The following is a 19876-nucleotide window of genomic DNA, read 5'->3' as shown; positions in this document are numbered from 1 at the left end:
TGTTTCCAATTTCGCAGCATTCTTGAATGCAGCACGAGACATACTGTATGTACCAGGAGTAGCGCAGGGCAGAAGTCAACTGATGAAGTGGCGATAGTGAGAGACCGTGGCAGGGGGGGAAGTTGAAGAAAGTCTGAGTCAGAAATGATTGGTCGCCAACACACACGCACACACACGCATAGTTAGAGTGTGACGGCGACAGGAGGCCACCATCGCTGAGACTCCGCCAGTCTGTCAGTTTTAGTCATCGCACTCGTCACAGTCGCCGGCAGGGTGCGACTACACACGCACGCACCCTCCCACATTCCTGCTAGTGCAAACACACACACATGCACACACAAACAGGAATCCCTCTTTTCTAGTCGTCAGCATGCAGCAGCAAATTTTCTACAACAGCATTCATGTAAAAATTGTACGAGTAGCGTCCTAGCACAAAAAGTACAGAACGGCGACGACTCCAATCCGTTAACTCCAACATCTTTAGGAGCATTTACCTCAGCCAGCATCGCAAAGGAGACGCCTTCAGGTGTGCGGCGAATGTTGAACTTCCATGTTTACAACAATCCCGGGCCGGCAGATGACAAGCCGCAAGTGAGAGACGCAAAGAAAGTGATAAGAAAGAAGGGAGGGAGAGGAAGAACCAATGGCTACACGACGGCCAAATACACGACAAAAAGAGAAGTGTGTCGCTCCCAAACAAGTGTGTGCGTGTGTGTGTGTGTGTCTGTTCAGCGTGTGCAATGAGACAGCACGCCAAAAGGAAAAGTCCATCGGGGTGTTTTTCATCTTTATCAGCCTTACAAAGTTCACAAGATAGAGGGGACGAAGTGGCGGCTAGACGCTGGTCCCGAGTCACAGGACGCGCAGACCACCCTTCAGACCAGACAGATATTCATCTTGACATCATTTAAGACCCCCCTCTTTGGATTGTCACTTGCAAAATTGGCTGAATTAAGATTAGGGCCGCTCTGGGGTATCAAAAGGAAACTTGTTCAACTTTTCCTAGTATGTCCTGCCCTAACTTCAACATATTCATATATGCTAAACAACACAGCAGGCATGAAAATACAACCTAAATTTACATAGAGTGAGTTTCCTAAAATAATGGCCAAAGTCATGTTTCACTTTTTTTTGAAAAACACGGAAAACTAAACTAAGTACTCCTCTTACATTGATTAATAATTTAATTTCAGGCAAATAAATGAATAATCTGTTTAAATTGGATGTAGCCGATTGTAACGAGACAAAAAAAACATGCATATTTGTTTGTCAAATTAGCTTAGCCCATCATTTGAAGATATAGTGCAAGGCCAAGAAGTATTGATTTAATTGCTGTTTGCTTCGCCTTATCGATATTGCACACGCACACGCACAAACTACACACAACCAAATGTGTATCTCCTGTATCATGTCAGAAACCAGGAAGTTGCATCTGAGCTAACAGAGACCAACAAACAAACACAAAATGTGTTAGAATCACAAAGCTAGCTAACTCGCTAGCTAATGTACACGCAGACAAAGAAAAACACTGTATGACTTCACATTTTTGTTCTTTTTCTGTTTTTTTTTTGTCATTTGTCTCACCTCTGCGACAAATTGACCACACAAATATGGTGTTTGTTAGAATTAGAATTTTTGATATTTGTCACTATGGCTAAAGGTTAATTGTAGCTAGTGACGTCACATTTTCACCCCTTCAAATTCCCATTTGTCTTATGTACTATTATGTCACATTCTCTAAACCAGGAAGTTGCATGTAAGCTAACAAACAGCTAATATTTTTCAAGAGGAATTTATTTATCTCTCAGTCACTACGGTTAATGGTTAGTTAAGTCACTATTCCCCCGTAAGAAGAGTCCCTTCTGTCTAATGTGAGATGATGTCATTCTCTGTTAACCAGGAAGTTGCATGTTAGCTAACAAACAATTAGCGAGTCAGTGTTTGTAAGAGACATTTATTCGTTTTTTGTTGTTGCTATTTGATCATGATGGGAGCAAGAAACAGAAATGGTACGGCCCAAATATTCTCTGCCTAGTGCGATAGAATATTGTTTATGTTGTTTTGAGTTGTGTTGTGATGACATGACAATATGTTGTTTCAACAAGAGTTAACTGGCTGCTTGTCTTGTGTACACATTGAATGTTTGTTTTTTTAACTTCACTTGTTACCAGCCACTACCGAGCTATTCTGTTTTTATGAATATCTTTTTGGTTTCCTCATTAAAAGCCCATTGACTAAATTCAACGATGACAAATTGTGACAAACGCCCGATCGTGAGAATCCTCCATCTCTTCCTTTCCTACTTTCCCCCACTCTCATTCCTGAAGCCTGCCAACTGCGTGTTAACATTTCACCGCATCCCGACGCTAACGCCGGCCTAATGAATCTCGTGCCTTTGCGCGGGCCGGCGTTAAATCGGCCCGTAAAGTGTTCGCAGCTGCGATGCTTTGCCTCGCCTTGGCAGTGGCATTGACTCCGGGTGGGAGGGACGGTGGGCCGGTGGGTGGATTGGGGGGGGGGGGGACACATGTGAGTGCAGCTGGGCCAGGGGAGGACGGGAGGAAGAGGACGAGCGAGGAGGTGGTATGAAGGGATGAAGAGGAGTTGGCAGAAAAAAAAGACCACAAGTCTCCGTATTTCCAGCTGCTTTTCTCAGGGGCTCGGTTTCCTACCCCCCTCCTCTTCCTTGCTCGTTTTTTTTTTTTTTTTTTTTTTTTTCTCGCAAGGCCCTTCAGGTCCCAGGTTGCTTGAAGAATCACAAACACACACACAGTCGCACATACGCACACAGTTACAGTGAGACGCCCACTTCCACCTTCCCTCCCTTTCCACACCTCACTTTTGGGCCATCTTTGTTTAGACAGGGCTCAGGAGTTCCAGAAAAGCTCTCTCAGATGTGCTGAAGTAAGGGGAAAAACAAAACAAACTGACCCTCACTCACACACACGCACACACACACACACTCCAAATGTACCAACAAGTACTTTGCACTCGCACATGTGACGCGCACAAGCTAACACACCTAAGAGCCAAAATAACATTTTTTAACCACAAAAATCACCCCAAAAGGTGCACTTTTCTTCACGGAGGTATGCATTCTTTTACAGTGTGTTGCTTGGTTGGTGCGTGTGTGCGTTTGTCTGTACGTGTGTGTGTGTGTGTCCCGATGCCTGGATCACAGCGGCGCGGCGGGCCCGGAGCATACCTCGACATGTGTTACCTCTTTGTAATATTGACTTTGTTATAGCTAGACGAGTGGGAGAGTCGGGCCAGAGAGCGGGGGCCTTGCAGTAGTGGGGCCCCCCCGAGTTCGCCTGAAAACAAATACCTGAACGAACTGTGAAAATAGAAAACACAGAACCACAATGGCCCTCCATAAAAAAAAAAAAGAAGGAAAGAAACGGAATCAAATAAACTATAAAATTCTCACTCTACCCTACCTAACCTTTTATCTTGTCGCTCGGATCCCGTCTGAGGTGCTGTTTGCACGTTGTTAGCAACTGAATACAGACAAAAGTGTGAGTTTTTTTTGTTTGCAATCCAGCGATGGAGAGCATAAAGTCGATTGCATTATCATTCCAATTTGATCACTGCAATAGATTTTACATGGACAGAAAATATTTTAAATGAAAGGCCAACTCTTTAGGGTACTTTTATATGGGAACTGACTACTAGCTGATCTCTTATACTCTGCTGCCACCTGCTGGCCGTTTTTTGTAAGAACTACCATTGCTTTACGCGACCTCTTCATGTTAGAAGCTGTATCAAAGCCTTCTAAGGCACTAGCATTAAACCCAAAAATGTATCAATACATTTTTGGGAAGTGAAGGACAAAGTATTAAAAACGTATTTATATGTTTTTGGGTTTTAATTAAGAAAATTGACTCGTATTGGTAGCTTTTGAATTCCAGATAGGAATAAAATAATTTTGTTTTTCTTTTGGGATCTACCGATAGAAAACACAACCTTTCCAAAATGGAAACTAAAAACTAAATTGACAGTTTGCTGTTTTGCTAGCATAAACGTATTGTTCGCACATTTATTTTTTGGGCCATCGCTTTGACCAGATTGTTGGCTGTACGAGAACATTCAAAAGCATTAAGTAGCTAACATTTCTTGTTTTTATTAGATCATTTTCGACCTTCAAATGGATCATGGACCACAACTCTGGAACTGGGTCATAATCGATATCTTTAATCGTTAAGAAATCCATCAATTGACGGAAGTAACGGGAAGTCAGCGACTGTATTTCGCTATATATAGCAATTAGCGGGTTAATTGATCGCTAATTGTTACATTTGGTGACAAAATCAATAAAGAGCAGTTCGAAAAAAGTTCTCTAAAAATGGAGTGAATGAAGCCAGACATGAATCCAGCGCGTGCGCGTCGTGTTTATTTGCAGAAATAAAAGATTGATTATCATCTTCCCGGCGGTCCCGCGAGTGCAACTCCCATCTCGTCTCTCTGCCCGTGACTTTTGCTTACGCCTTTGAATAATGAAGGCGAGCCATTTGAATATTCCCTCTGTATTTAAAAAGGGGGGAAGAAAAATATGTTTTTTTTTTAAATGCGATGCGGCGATATTAGGCATGCTAATTGGGCTCTTTGGACCTTCCCAATAGAAAGGCGAAATTAATTACTTATGTCGACAAAATGTCAGACACGTCGATCTAATAAGTACATCTGTTTGCAAGCCGCCTTGTGGCTTTACTCTCTTCCGTGTGTGTGTGTGTGTGTGTTTGTGTGTGTGTTTGTGTGTGTGTTTGTGTGTGCGTCCAGTAGACTTGCGTCTAATGAAAGAGACGCTAGCACAAAGCTTTGACGTCCTCCTTGTGCTCCTCTAATATTCATCGCGCCTTCTCGCGTTAATCAGCCACTACGGCATCCGAAGTGACTCGTGTGTGTGTGTGTGTGTGTGTGTTTTTGCCATGCAAGCTCATTTTTTATGCTCAAACATGCCACTTTGTAATTATTTGCGTGCTAGCTCGTGTTTGCGCGTCCGTCACACTTTGGGGAAAAACACAGCCTTTTCCCCCTCGCTCTTTTCGCTCTTTTTCAGTTGTATCAGCGGCTTTTTTTTATTTTTTATCAAGTGCGACTAAAACGTCGACTTGCACAAGACGTTGACGAGTCCTTGAAGTGGAAATTAGACTCTTCGCTAACAGTAAATCAGCAGAAAGTGGAGACCACCCGACTAATTGTCACACATCAGACCCTAATACATGTACACAACATGATCAAGTGATCATGATCAATTTTTTTGGGGGGGGGGGGGGTCTTTTAGTGTAAAACAACTCATACATTGGTCAGATCCATTATTTGGGTCAAAAAATTGGGTCATTTTGTATAAAACAACCCATAAAATTGGGTCAAATTGACCCATAAAGTGGATCGGTCCATTTTTGTTCCATAATTGGATTACTTTTGACCCAACTGTTTTTAGAGTGTAGATCGTCAGATAAGAGTGACATCTGCAAAATTTGTTCACAAAATGATCTTGCTTAAGTTGAACAAAACTGAAGTTAAACTTTAAATTGTCTCTCTTAGTTGTCTTTGATCTGGCAACCATTTTGAAGGTGTCTTGCCCAAACTCATCTGGGATAGGCTCGAGACCCTAGTAAGCAATATACAAAAAAAAAAAAATGGATGCATGGCTGATCAAAATATTACAAGCACAGTAATAAACTCTCTGACGTTGTCAATGAACACAGGCATGCGTTGTCTACTTGTATAGTGTGCATGTAGCATGCACCAATCAGCCCCCCCCCCCCCAACCCCCACCCCCCCGAGGGTCCCGGCCCTGCCGCAGGGCGGCGGGCGACAGCTTGCACGGTGATGCTCCAGCGATAGGCATCATCGGCCTCACTGCAGACTAATTGGTCCGCCGCTCCTCTGAGTGGCCTCGCTAATTAATTAGAAAGGCAGCCGAGCTGAAATTTTTAATCAGGACATCGGGCTCGCCGGCAAAAGCGAGGTGCGAGGGGGGGGAAGGAGAGATTTGGGGGGCTGAAGGGGGGTTTCTGGGACACGCATCACCTCATCATCCTGTGTAATCCACCTGACACTGATCTCCCACGTCGTGCTGTGGAGTGTCGTGTGCTTAGATGCTCGCATGATCTGGTGGCGTGATCAGAGAGACTATTACAGACGTTTTTAATTATAAGGAAGTGGGATAGTAGAAGTCCCAGTTCGGAGGTTCAGGGTTCGAATCTTGGGTCCAGCCTTCCTGTGTGGAGTGAAATTGTATGTTGTTCTGTATGGACTGCATGGATATGGTAGTCACTTGCCACACTCTAAAAACAGTTTGGTCGAAAATATGAGTCACAACTATGAGTCAAAAATGGACCAATCCTCAACAAGTTAGAGTCAAGAAATGGGTCTTTTTTTACCGATCCACTTTTGATCCATATTTGGGTTACTTTTGTCCCAACTGTTTTCAGAGTGCAAAATTCCACTTTCGCAGGCATTAACAAAGCTGTGATGACTGCTGTGCTGTTGCTGTCCAAGAATGACTATCTTATACTTCACAACCAAAGCTCTTGCTGACTTAACTAATTATCTGATGTCTGCATGAAAGTGCACACAATCGTGGCACGATCCCGCTTTGTCGAGTTTCTGTTTAGAAAGCTAAGGCGACCGTCTCCAATGACCGCTTCAGATTTTTCTGTATAAAAGAAGCTAAAAATACATGAAACCTGAGGTATTTGCAGACATTGGAGGTGTAAAATCATGGAGCTGATCCAAATTTGGATTGTTCGACCTTGTGGGAGGTCTGCGCTCTACCGAGTTTCGTTTTTCCTATCTAATCCCATTACAGCATAATATTATTTTCTCCACTTCCCTCCGTCTGTACTTGGCTAATTAAAAGCAGTCACTCAATCTTACTGTCAAGCAACTGTAAGAATTACAAGCTTCTTAGGAAAACACTCGCTCTGTTTCGAGTTGCTTTGAGTGACATGAAGTGGAGGAAAAGGACTTTTCAGGTTTGGGACAAAGTCTGGCAGCTGAAGTCATACGTGCTAACATGGCCGGCGATTGCAGGAGTCATCAACTTGTTCAGACATAGACTGGAGGCAATGCAAAATGTCGTAGGAGAAAAGCACAATAAATGGAAATGAATGAAGATCTAGTATCAACCACTGTGATGTGGTACCGAAATGGTGGCACTAAATAGATTGCTGTCTGTTGATTGGTCAGGAGAGAAACTTTTGTGTGACGCAATGGGAAGAAGACAAACGGCCGATTTTCCAAAAACAAAAAAACAATGATTTGTTGTTCAGGGAATTACTGCTAACATGGGTGGCTAGACACACAGCTGTCTGTTGATTGGTCAAAAGAGAAACATGACTTAGATCAAAACGTAAAAAGACAAAAGCTGACTTTTCTCATACAAAACTTACCAAAGAATACACTATCATACCATAGTAAACTAAACTAATACACAGATGCTTGTTTTTTTTCCCTCAAACATACAAATCCATTTCATAAGTTAGTCATAGCTTTAGCTATCGTCATAGCTAAGCTAAGCTCCAGTTATAGCTCTGACAGCTATAGCTAGCTGAACTCATACTAAGATGTTTCTTTTTGTTAACAACAACAAAATTCAAAATTCAGATTCCAAAGCATATGACTCCATCTAACCGCTAAACTAAACGTGGTATTGACTTCATAGACCGTGATACGAGCAACACCTCGCCATTGTTCTGCTCCAATCAACCCACCCATCTTATCATCCAAAACAAACACACGCTGCCATTTTTTATGGGTTTGTTAGGCAAAAGAGAGAAGATTCATTTTCCAGACGGCCGTATGATTATCGTGGTGTTATGACGATCATCTTCATTAGCGCTGTGGTCGGAAGATGATGGGCGGCGTGATTGAAAGAAGTGTTCTACTTAATATTTAACGTTTGCTTTAGACGCCGTTTCTGGTTTTGAACGTCTACTCCAAAGAATGACTGGGGTCGTCTCGAGCTCTACTTATTTGATGGGCATGAAAGAAAAGCTAATGAAGCAGCGGCGACGCTAACAAGCCGGGTCGTCGCAAGACAGCTTTCCTTCGCAGCTGCACATATGCTCCCGAGGCAGGAAGATACGCGCCCTGTCGCCGGGCTAATTAGCATGTGTTAGCTGGTGAGAGAGAGCGAGAGGGGCGGCCCTGTGTGATGTGTACTGAAGTGGAGTAAAACACTGGGGCAAGGACTGCGCTAATGGCCCATTTCCTCCCAGCGGGGGCCCCTCCCTTACGCCTGTGCACGCGCTGGCATCAGTGCAGCCACGGGGCGCCCGCCGGGCTGCCAAGGCGCCAGCGGGGGCAAAGGTACGCCGGCGACCAGCCCGGATGTAGTCATCGTGCACACTGCGCTGAGCTTTATCACGTAACGGCGGGTGACAGCCACGCGCTAATGCGTGCTAACACGTTCACCGGCCTGTTAAATGCAAGGCAAGTAGATTGGGCTGCAAAAGTGGGGCCGCTACATATTACAACGCACAAGATTAAATTGTGTATTTTTTGCACTAAGCAATTCAAATGCGGTGGCAAAAATTCATAATTTTGATGAAAAGATGACATTTTAGGCAAATTCAATTGATACTCGTCACTGTGCGTCCTCCACCTCCCCATTTACTCATTAATTGCTATTGGTGTTCATATTACGGCAAATAAAGAAGTGGCAAATTCAGGTCCAGAAAGTAAAAACCCTGCCACAGTTTGGCTTTAACCCTTTGTGCTAGCTAGCTAGCTAGCTCCCTAGCAGGTAACCAAACACATGGGGAGCCATTCGTATTCCGATATATATATATATATATATATATTTTTTTTTTCAAAAATATCAAATTTATTTTTAACGATAATGCTGTATTAAATTGAAAATAATATTAAAGTGTTTTAATTTCAAATTATTTTTGTGTTATATTTATTATTTCTACTAGGGATGTTCGATATCACTTTTTTCCTGACCGATACCAGCGCGAGCACTGATAAAAAGGCCCACCCAAAAAAATCATCAAAAGAAACAGCAACCACACAAATAACAATACTTTCCAATGCCATGCATTGAAAAATCAATGTCACAAATCTGTTAATTCTATGAACGAAAAATTGATGGATGCTTTATTCCCCAACTTTGTCCAAAATGTCGCCAAACTTCCAGTAAAAAAAAAAAAAATCCCAGAAATGTACCTCAGGAATTTTCCGACCCTGTAGTAAACCGACTTCTGCGACGGGATTATTTACAGGAGTGTTGGCAGCCTGCTTGGCACTCAGTTAGCAGTGGCGAGTGTATCTCTGTCAGCGTGAGTAAACAAACAGTGGCGACATGCTTTGACAGAGGAAATGGCGCCACACACACAACACACACACACACACACACACACACACACACACACACACACACACACACACACACACACACACACACATGCACAGGGGACAGTGGGTAGGAGAAGAAGAGGAGATGGAGGGTGTATGGGGGCGTGCATCCATATTTATAGGGCCTTTCTAGCGTTTGTCCCCAGGCCAAATTGTGTGACTACACTCAGCTAATGTCAGAGCAGCACTTAAAGCAGGCATTTGCAGCATGTCGGAGCCAGCGGGGAATACACGGGATGGATACGAGGAACACACGTCTTTGCAAATAAAAAGACACTCTTGTGTTGTTTGCTTGGACAATCATGTTTTCACCAGTCAGCCTTCAAGTGAAGGAAACAAGACACATTGTAACTGAGATTTGCTCCTTGGTTGCCTTCCAGATTTTCATCGGCATAGCTGCGTGAAACGCCGTTATTATTATTTTCCACTATTATTAGAGTTTTTTGGTACCATAGTGATATATTTATGGAATACATTTTGGGGTGCCGTCATTTACTTGGGATTTTGCTGGATCTACTGTTAACGATGCATCCATTTTGCAGGATCAACGCTAAAGAGAGCTATTGACAGTGGAAAAGTGCTTTACTGTATGATTTCAAAAGATGTCGACCAATTTCTGTTGCGACACGAGAGGCAGCATTACAAGTCTGGAATGGCCTAATTGACTTTGGTCACCTGTTGCCGTGTCGAATCAAAAGTGTCAGGTAGCCCCGTCCCCGGACACCCTTGTTGATACCCCCTACGAGACGGGAGCGAGAGGGGTGAAGGAGCTACTTTTAGCTTTGACTGTCATCGTCTCAGTTGGTGCTTAATTGCTTTGCCAGAGCCATTACGCGTCCGCTGAGACTATGGGAGGCTTAATTGTATGTTTGCTGCCAGTTGTCCCAAACAGTATTTTGGGGCAAACTAAAGTTTTCAGAGGGCCTTACCCAACATACTCGTAATACAAGCAGGAACACATCAAAGTAAAAGCAATGTTTTGCTGAGCTTATGCCTTTTTAATAATGCCTTTTTCCTGACCGTTTTTGGCTTTTGTTTACTAGCTCATAGACTGATTGGCTAACTAATATCCAATCAGAGTGTTCGATTGACCAACATAATTTTCCATACTGGCAACAATGGCTCATTCAATCAAGTCATATCTAAGAAACACAATGACTACGTTTACATGCAGTCAGTATTCGGGTCAAGGTCAGAATTCGAGATACGTATCGACTCATCCCTACTTCTCGGCCGTGTTGATTGTGTGCTAAGGTGTGAAAGTAATCATCTTGATCAATTCTCACAATTTGGTGAGTGCTTGGTTTGGCCAGATGAAAACAAAAACTGTTAATCTCCAAAGCCGAGGGTGTCTTAAGTAATTTAGTTGCGGAGCACAATGTACACAAATGATTAACTGATAACTAGCTTTAAAATCAGAAATCAAGGATAGTTTGTTCATTTATATTTCAACAATATGAAATTTTGGAAAGCTTTTAGCAAGAATCATAAAAGTTGATGTAAACGACTTGCTTTTGCGGGCCACATAACATTATGTAGTGGGCCAGATGTGGTCCCCAGGCCTTAAGTTTCCCACAGAGGACCTAGGTTTTGGTTGCAGACAACGTGGGTTCCTCCACCCATACATGACCAGTCCGATAAGAAGCCACTTTGCAATCGAGGCGAGACCGCCACCTAAAGCCCCCTTCGCTCTCGCATTATTAGGCATGACCATATTTGGGCCGAGCTGCCTAATGTATGTCAGTGGGGTGTAAAATTAGAACCAAAAAGACAACAGTGTGCTTTAAATCCTTCAAGTCCACCCCCTTTACTTCCTTATATGCAGGCTTTCTTCCAGTGCCAGACGCTAATAAGCCAGCTAATTCTATGAGGACTTTTTCCAAATATAAAAAAAAAAGGGACTGTGTGAATTTGCTAGGGAAAGAGAAGAAAAAAAAAACCCTCCTGGATGGGCTTCAGTTTTACAAAAGAGCCAAGTTGTTGCTGAGCTTGTTAGCAAAAGACTCTGATCCAAGGCTGGCGACTACATCAAGGTCTCTTAAGTGTCTGTCACCCTGATCCAACCAGGCGAGAGCGCTTTGTAGCCTCCGCTTCCTCAGCCGAACTGGGGGGGGGGGGGTAGCGAAGAGGAGTCTCGCCGCGCCTGTAGCTGCAGGTGACAGCGATGCCTTTTTGTTGTCAAATCCTGATACAGCCTCGAACATGAAAAAGCCCCGTCTCTGGCCTTCCTTCCTTCCTCTCTGTAGGCCTCAAAGGCTTAGATAGCGAGCAAACGAGTCGCTCTCCTCGTCGTCCTCGCTTTCACTCCTCCGCCGCCACCTGCTGCCTCCCCTCGCCTATCATGCTTCCCCAACACCCCCCCCCCCCCCGCCTCTGGTTTATAGATCTGAGTATGCTCTCAGGAGGAAAATACAAGTCAAGCCATTGTCATTTCAAACGGCACGATAAGCAGACACTAGGCTGCCCACTGACAACTCTGGGGAGCCGGCCTTGGCTTTGACTGTTAGCTCCTCTCTCGCGCTCACTTCCTCGGTCTTTCTTCCTCTCAAACTCACCTCCTTCTTACCCCCCCCCCACCCGCCCCCACTGGAGACCCCGGGTAGCCACTTGTTTGTTACTGCGCCTTTCCTCACTTCTGGCAGTGCTGAAGGGGAAGCAAAGAAGGGGGGGGGGGGGAGCCAAGGTCGGCTTTCTCCGCATGACAGTTCCCTGCCTCTCGACAAGGCGGGAAATCAATACTTTCGGACTTGTGGCGCTGCCCTTAACGCCACTCGCCCCCACACTCTCTACAATCGCATTCTGGGAGACCCCCACTGACAGATTCTTTATGTGACAATAATAATAATTCTAGAGCGTACTATTTTCAGGTTCCAGAAATCTGGAATGCCAGACCTGTGGGAAATAGAGCTGCTACTTTAGTACAAATCCCGACTCAAAACTTATTTTTACACTCTTTATTTAGTTTATAGGCCTGTTTTACTACCACTTCCCCTATCTTGCCCCCTCCTCTGCCAATAAATCTAATTAATTGAATAAATTAAATTTAAATTGAATCGTTGAAAATTTGCTAAATCGTGAAATGTATTTTGTCTTCTGGATTATTAAAAGCTGTTGTTATGTTCTGTTACATCCAGATGTTATTGTGAGTTGTAATTTTGCGTGTGTGGTGGCAGAATCTGGATGGTTGGTTTAAAATACTTTTTATTTTATTTTTTGGCCATATCGCTTAGCCTCAAACTAAAGTATACAATTTTAGAGAGGGGGCTCGGTGACAATGACTCTGACTCTGATGGTGTTGAGGTATGGATTCCGCACCGAATGACTGGTGCAAGATCTGGACCATCCCGCAAGGGGGATTCCCTATCTGTAGTCTCTTCTCAAGGTCTTCGTTTTTTTAAAATGAGGTTTTGAGTTTTTTATTGCCCGGTTGGGGGATTTAGATCAGGGAATGTTGTTAATATTGGTCAACTACTGCTTTTGAGGCTCTTTGAGATTATTTCGTAATCAAGGGTTATATAAATGAAATTGACTTGGCTCAAGCATGCCTGTGATTAGGTGTGCAAAGATAAACATTTCCTAGCCTATCAACGAGCGTATATACATTCTATTTTAAATTTTGACATGGTAGAAGAGAAGAAAAAGAAAGAAGAGACTATAATCTTTCTTTTGGTAGGTTCCATGTTTTTATAGCAATAGAACGCAATATTCTGTGGGCCTTGCAAAATCAGTCAAAATCCAGTAAAACAGCTGGGACCGAAGGGGATTGCTTTGGTGAAAATGGCCGTTGGCCAATACTGTACCCATGAAACATTACAAAAACATTGCATTAACTGCATAATGACAGCAGTAAAGGACCAGATTCTTTCAGATCTCTGTAAATGTGAGATCGGTGGACAAGATCAAATTTATTTTAAGATCAGATTTATTTTAAGGAATCAGCTGATTACTGATCCCCCAAAATTAAGAAAATTGGGGCCTATCCCATTCTCGACCAATCGATCGGTGCACCCATACCTGAGACTCAAATGAGGAGAAGCGAAAAAAATTGAATGATGGAAATTTGGATATCAGACACTCTTAGCAAAAGAAGGAATTGAATGGGAGCTGCTAATTGCTTGATAGTAGAAGCCACTCTTTTGCGCAAAGCTGAGCCGAGGGCCACTCGTTTTTAATACGGCACTAAAGCCTAATACGCCTCTGTATGCTTTTTCACTGCCAGATCGACGCCGGGAGAAGGCACGCGGTAGTACGTCCCACACCGATTGTTAAGAGAGCGTGCGCAAGGCCAATTACCGCTGCCGTCCTTCAGCAGTCAGAGCGACTAAAACTGCTTCCGCCCCTGCGGAGAGGGGTTTGTGGGGGGGGCCACAATCGACCAACGTCCCCTCGTCCCTTGGCGGAACGTGCTGAGTGCGTGCAGGCGGATCTCCATCGACATTATCTACCCCCCCCCCCCCCCGCCCCCCCTTGCCTTTCCCTCTCGCTTCAGCCGGAGTCAGGAAAAGGCATCAAATGAAACAGCCACTTTAATGAATTAGATATTGAGCTGTTCATTAAAAAAAATCAAAGTCAGCACGCAAGACACGATGTGGATTGTAACCCAGGGATGAACGGCTCTTGTTTAGCGGGCCCATAAAGCCCCCCCCCCCCCCCCCGACCCCCACCTCTTACGATCTGATGACTTTACCGAATGTTGGCCAGAAATGTTTCATGTTCACGAATTAGGTGACTCCGCTGTATTTTTCCTGGCGAGTTGCACTTAAGCGAGGCGACTTCTTGACGTTACACGGAGAGTGGAAGAGTAACGCGATACGTGCGCGCAGGAAGATATCTGTTTTCGTTGGCCAGACATGCGGGGTCGTTCCTAAAATCCTGCGAGCCGCTCCCAACGCTGCTGACGAGCGGGGGACGTTGGCCTTAAGAAGCCTTCTGACAGAGGAGAATGATTAGAATCAAATCGAATCGACAGCAATCAGCCGGTGGAAGACAAACAAAAAAGGCAGTCGCGATTGTGCAGATGAAGTCTCCAACCGCAGTCAGACGTACGGTATTTGACGGAGATGTCTCCCTGCTCTCTCGATCCCATGCGACTCTCTGGATGGACTGGTGACAAGCCTTTCTCATCAACTTCAAAAAGAGCCCATTGATTTGCTACTTTGCAACTTAATGCCGACACTGATGGATGGCAATTGAGAGGCTTGGTGGAGAGATGGGACAAAATGGCAGAAAGTGACTCTCATTGAGTGGTAGGATTGCTTTCTGGCTCTGTGCTCCTCATTTACGTGTTTTCCCACCTGACAATGTGCCTTTGGACAGCTCGTCAATCAATGAAAAAACACAATGTTGTTGCTCTTTTCTTGAGTTGACAATGCATTTTATAATTCAATTGACATTGCTAGATTGCAGCCTAAAATGTAAACAGAAATTTACAATAACAACATTTTAGCTAAAAATGTGTTCACCCTGTGACCAAAACTGCGACCGTCCCTAATTTGTGCCAATTTTGGCCTAGAATGGACAAACCCTACTGTCCTCCCAATTCAATTTATATATATATTTTTTTTTTTACAAAAATTGTCAAATATGTCCAGATTAGGGTCATATTAATTGTATTCCTTAAAAAAAAAAAAAAAAAAAATTGTGAGAAAAAAATCACGTACAAAAATAAAGTCAAAATTTCCTAAATTATTATTATTATATATTTTTTTTAAGCTCACCTTGGCACCAACTGACAAAATGACACTACTAGATTGTGGCCAAAATAGGCTGCTGCAGAAAATAAACATTAATATGTAACAACAATATTATACTATGAGAATCAAGTCCTAACCCTACAACGGAAAGTCATTTTTTGACTATATGAGGAAAAAGAAGGGTGCATTTTTTCCCCTAAAAACTTGTATCTCTGCCCCCCCCCCTCATCCCCCCCAAAATAAAAAAATAAAAATAATTGTCTGTTTAATTGTGAGAAGAGTTGGTTTCTGTCTCCGAGTTCCTCCTCCGTGTTTTACTGCATCTGAAAATATATTCCTTTTAACTTGGGACAGGCGTGATGAATCTTATTGTCCGTTATTATTCATCAACGAGAAATGTCATTTGGTTGCTACGTCTTGGCAGCAAACAACAATTGATGCAACTAAAACTTTCATGGTACATTTCAAGTATTGTCAGACTGTATATAAATCGTTGTTAGCTGCTGTTTTGATATGTTGACATGCTCATCTGTCTCAACAAGAATCAATAGGCCTGAGTTACCTTACTGGGTTACAGTTGGCTTTCACATTAGCTCAAATATGCTCCCCTACTTATTTTGCTTTGTTTAAACAGAGCATTTTATGTCATACTGTATTGTTTTTCGTCCACCAAGGAAATGTGTTCCAACTGCCCACTCCTACTGGACTGAAACTAAATTCCACGACACCAACATCCTCCCTGCCATCACGCAGTCACTTTTCACGTCGACTTTTGCCAAAAAAGCAGGAAAGAAAAAAAAAAAAGGGACCACATGAGTGTTGCACATCTGTACACATCTGTACAGTGTCAGCGGCCTGCCTGGCTTGCCAGTGATCAAATAACGAAAAACCAGCACAGCGGAAATAAGTCGTCTGGAGCCCGGGATGGAAAAAAAAAAAAAAAAAGCCCACTTGTCGTCTCCCGAAGGAAGAACGGAGATATCGCAAACGAGAGCCCCGCGCGTTATTTTGCTGGGAGCCGCGAGCGCAAATGCACTCGCGCGCGTCATTTGTACAAAACGCCGAGCCTCGTCGTGAAAAAGGTGGCAGTTTTTTTTTTCGGCGGACACGCAGGGTGACCCCCTTGCAGATTTCCACCCCGGCCTCCCACAATGTAACAACGCTCGCATCCCAGAAGCCTCAAGGGCGGGATGGCGCCTTGCCAGTAGCTGTTGCTGTTGTTGGCAGCCGCTATCCTCCGTGGCCTCAGTACTTACTTGTGTTAGGGCATAACACGATACACGCAAAAAAAGGCAGACGAGAGCACGCCACCACACGCATACACACATATGCCGTGCGTGCGCCTCAACACACGTAATTATGCACAAAATCACTCCGCTCGCCACTCATCCAGAGACGAGCCGCGGCCTCAAAGGAAACAAGGCGGGTTTAAAAAAGCCCGTTGTATCCTTGACGGCTTCATCTGGTTCCAGTTTGGTGCAGATGCTCCGTGTTTTATTGCAGTACTTCTTGTGTTTCATGGCAGATTTAGTCGGCGGTTTTCGGCGCTGGCTGCTCCAATGGTGGCACGTCTCCTTGTAAACTGTGGCGCAACCAATAAGGCACTTTGTTACCCTGACCCGTTGCAAGGCATAAACACCAGCCTTTTCAATGCGTGAGTCTGTGTGTGCGTGTGTGTGTGTGTGTGCGCGTGACCCAGCGTTAATGGCTTGACCAGGTAATTGGCCTGTTTGCTGCTGTTGGACGTCGATGCAAAGACAACCTGTAATGCAATGCAAGCTATTAATGTGTTTGACGCTCTGCGGTCAACACGTTCCACCTTCAATTTGTAGGGAATGAACCCAAACGACCCTCTGTATGGCCCAGCGGCACATTTCTCAGTATTCGTCCCAGCTGATTGGTTGGACGAACGGATTTTTAGCTGAAGAGATGGTTGCCATTTTTTTTTGTTTTGTGTGATGAAGTAAATGTACAGTAATACAGTGCAGTAAACGTTTTTAGTCTTTGATTTTGGACTCAGGGATTGGTTTTCAAATCTCAGTCAGGGTGGACAAAACCACACTCTACACCAGGGGTGGGCAAACTCAGTCCTCAAGGGCTCCGCGGAGTCCTGCAGGTTTTGGAGGTTTCCCCAATCGACAGGATTGTTATCAGTCTTATGCAGAGCTTGCTGATGAGCTGGTCATATATCAGCTGTGTTGGAGAAGGGAAACATCCAAAACTTGCAGGGCTACATCCATCGAGGACCGAGTTAAGCACCCTTAAAACAGCTGAGTCAAAAATAACCTAATATTGAACTGACCCGCTTCTTGGGTCAACTTTGGGTTGTTCTGTTTCAAAACAACCCAAGTTTTTTTTTTTTTATTAAAAAGGAAAGAAAGTTGGGTCAAATTGGCCCAATTAGTGCATCGGTCCAATTTTTGACCAATACTGGGTTATTTTTGACCCAGCAGTTTTAAAAGTGTGTCAAAAAAGGGAATGCTCCACTATAAAGTTGCATCAAATTGACCCAAGATGAGTTTTTATGAGTGTAAAAGAGTTGGGTCAAAAATAACTCACTGATCCAGTACTTGGGTTAATTTGACCTAATTTTTTTTTTTTGTTTGTTTTTTGTTTTTTTGCACAAAACAACTTGTCCGTTTTTGTACAAACTAATCCTAATAATTGGATTGTTTTATACAAAACAACCCCAATGTTGGGTCAAATTGACCTATGTCGTAGGTCAGTTCCTTTTTGACCCAAATTGGGTTATTTTTGACCCAACTGTTTTTAGACTCACTGCTGGGTAAAAAATCATCTTGGGTCAATTTGATGCAACTTTATAATGGAGCATTCCCTTTTTTGACAACCTTTTAAAACTGCTGGGTCAATAATAACCCAGTATTGGTCAAAAATTGCACAAATTGGGTCAATTTGACCCAACTTTCTTTCCTTTTTATTTAAAAAAAAAAACAAACAAAAAAACTTGGGTTGTTTTGAAACAGAACAACCCAAAGTTGACCCATGCGCCACATACTACATTCTGCACAAATTGACAAGTGTACAAAATGTAGTGTATGAAGTGCTGCCTCCATGAGTGAAAATGCTTTTATTGTCTTTAAGCATGGTCATTCTCTCTCCCGCAAGCACACACACACACACACTTGGGGCTTCTCTGCCGCAAGTTGAAACCACTTGCCTAATCACTGCGCCCAAACTCTACAGTATGTGGAACGCAGTCAACTCCGGCTCTCTTGCATGAGTCGGGAGCGCCCCCTCAAAACAGGCTCATTTCAGCAAGACACAAAATGAAGGGCTATAAAGTGTAAAGTAATTATATGGATATTTCCTACTTGCAGTCTCGATTGGTGATCTCGTTGCATGTTATGTGTCAAATAAAAACCCAAGGGTAAAGCAGGCAACTATAGAGGCACTTTAAACTCTCATCCAAATCCGTTTCACCGCCGCCGTGTGTGTGTGTGGCAGCGATCCCGGAGCGGCGCGCTTAGTGGTGCTTAACTGGCTCGTTGATGGCTTAAATGATTTCATCACTATCAATGACGGCGACGGCGGCCTCCCGCGTCGCTCTGCCAGATGCTCGGGGACTCGCTCGCTTCTTCACGCCGACTATCCTCAACACGACTTTTACTTTGAATCATTGTCCGACACGAAGCGACGGATTTTTCCTCATCCTCTTTCAAGGCCCCCCCTTTGAGTGGCGTGGAGATGGCGTTTGCGCCGTTTTTAAGCTAGCGAAAGGACTCCCACGTTAATTTGTGGCTTCGCTGCAAAAAACGGAAATCTTAAGTAAGATATAATTTCTTGAATTGAACCTAAATTTGCTTATTTTGCTTATTACTTAGTTATCTCGGCATTGAGTGTTAACAGCCAGTTCTAAGTACTGTGAGGCTTAAAACAAACATTTTCCACATTTTAAGATGACAACCAACCAACTTCAAAGACCCCACTGGGGTTTCAGAAGTTGAATTTTCTTATTTTAAAATGTTGCGTGATCTAGTATTAAGATAAATGGGATAAAAAAATACAAGTATTAAAAACAATCAGACAAAAGTGCAATCTAGCTCTGTAAGTCGTTTCGTTATATTTACTAAGCTAATTTTTCCATGTTCTTGTATCAGCTGGTAGAGTGCCTACCCTCGGGTATGGAGGTTGTGGGTTCAATCCCTGGCTAGATCAAAGACAATTAAAATGGGACCTGCTCCCTCCTTCCTTGACACTCCGGCAAAGATGTCCAAGTGTAAAGAAAATATTTATGATTTTAAGAAAATAGTTCTATTACAGATTGAAAAAAAAAATCGATATTACTTGTTTTTAGTCTAAAAATACTATTTTCAAGACTGCTATGGTTGATATGGGCATAGTATTATTTTCTTATTTTTCAATATCTTACAGGTAAATTTAAGTAAAATGTTCTTGTTCTGCTGTCAGATAATTTTGATTATTTCAAATAATAATGTTCTTATTTTACTATATTTTTTTTCTGAAATTTTCTACTGAATGGCGTCACAATCGTACGGGATCAAGAAAATCAGATCAGTGACATCGTCGATCGATCGGCAAATTATTACATTACCACCGTGTAAAGTACTTTTTCCTCAATGTCGAAATATTCCGAGATTATGGCCACAATGTATCTAAGCAGCCCTCTCTCGATATCGCCTCCATTTACAGTATTTACTCTCTACTGACATCACGGCCAAATGTGTCGTTCGCAACATGACACGAAGCCGCCTCCCCTCCATTTATTGCAGCACAATCCCAAGCGGATGTTTCCAATGCGTGCACTGTGTGACCTGGCGCTTATTTACAGCCCA

The 19876-nt window shown here is 43.4% G+C and overlaps 1 protein-coding gene across 5 annotated transcripts in view; it reads right to left on the bottom strand.

Moving 5' to 3' along the window:
• Positions 1–19876, bottom strand: part of bnc2 (basonuclin zinc finger protein 2) — a 192082-nt gene that overhangs the window by 56635 nt on the left and 115571 nt on the right. The window contains exon 1 of one of the 5 annotated variants that reach the window (XM_086083798.1): positions 495–575. The exons of the other annotated variants lie outside the window; for them this stretch is intronic. Within the exon in view, the coding sequence (XP_085939924.1) occupies positions 495–506 (12 nt within the window). The 5' untranslated portion in view covers positions 507–575. Of the gene's footprint in view, positions 1–494; positions 576–19876 lie in introns of those variants that run through there. 5 annotated transcript variants of the gene reach the window in all.

This window comes from Leptonotus elevatus, chromosome 8 (genome assembly GCF_054856555.1).
Source record: "Leptonotus elevatus isolate MCC_2025b chromosome 8, RoL_Lele_1.0, whole genome shotgun sequence".
Lineage (NCBI taxonomy): Eukaryota > Metazoa > Chordata > Actinopteri > Syngnathiformes > Syngnathidae > Leptonotus > Leptonotus elevatus.
This window is presented reverse-complemented; position numbering and strand designations above follow the sequence as displayed.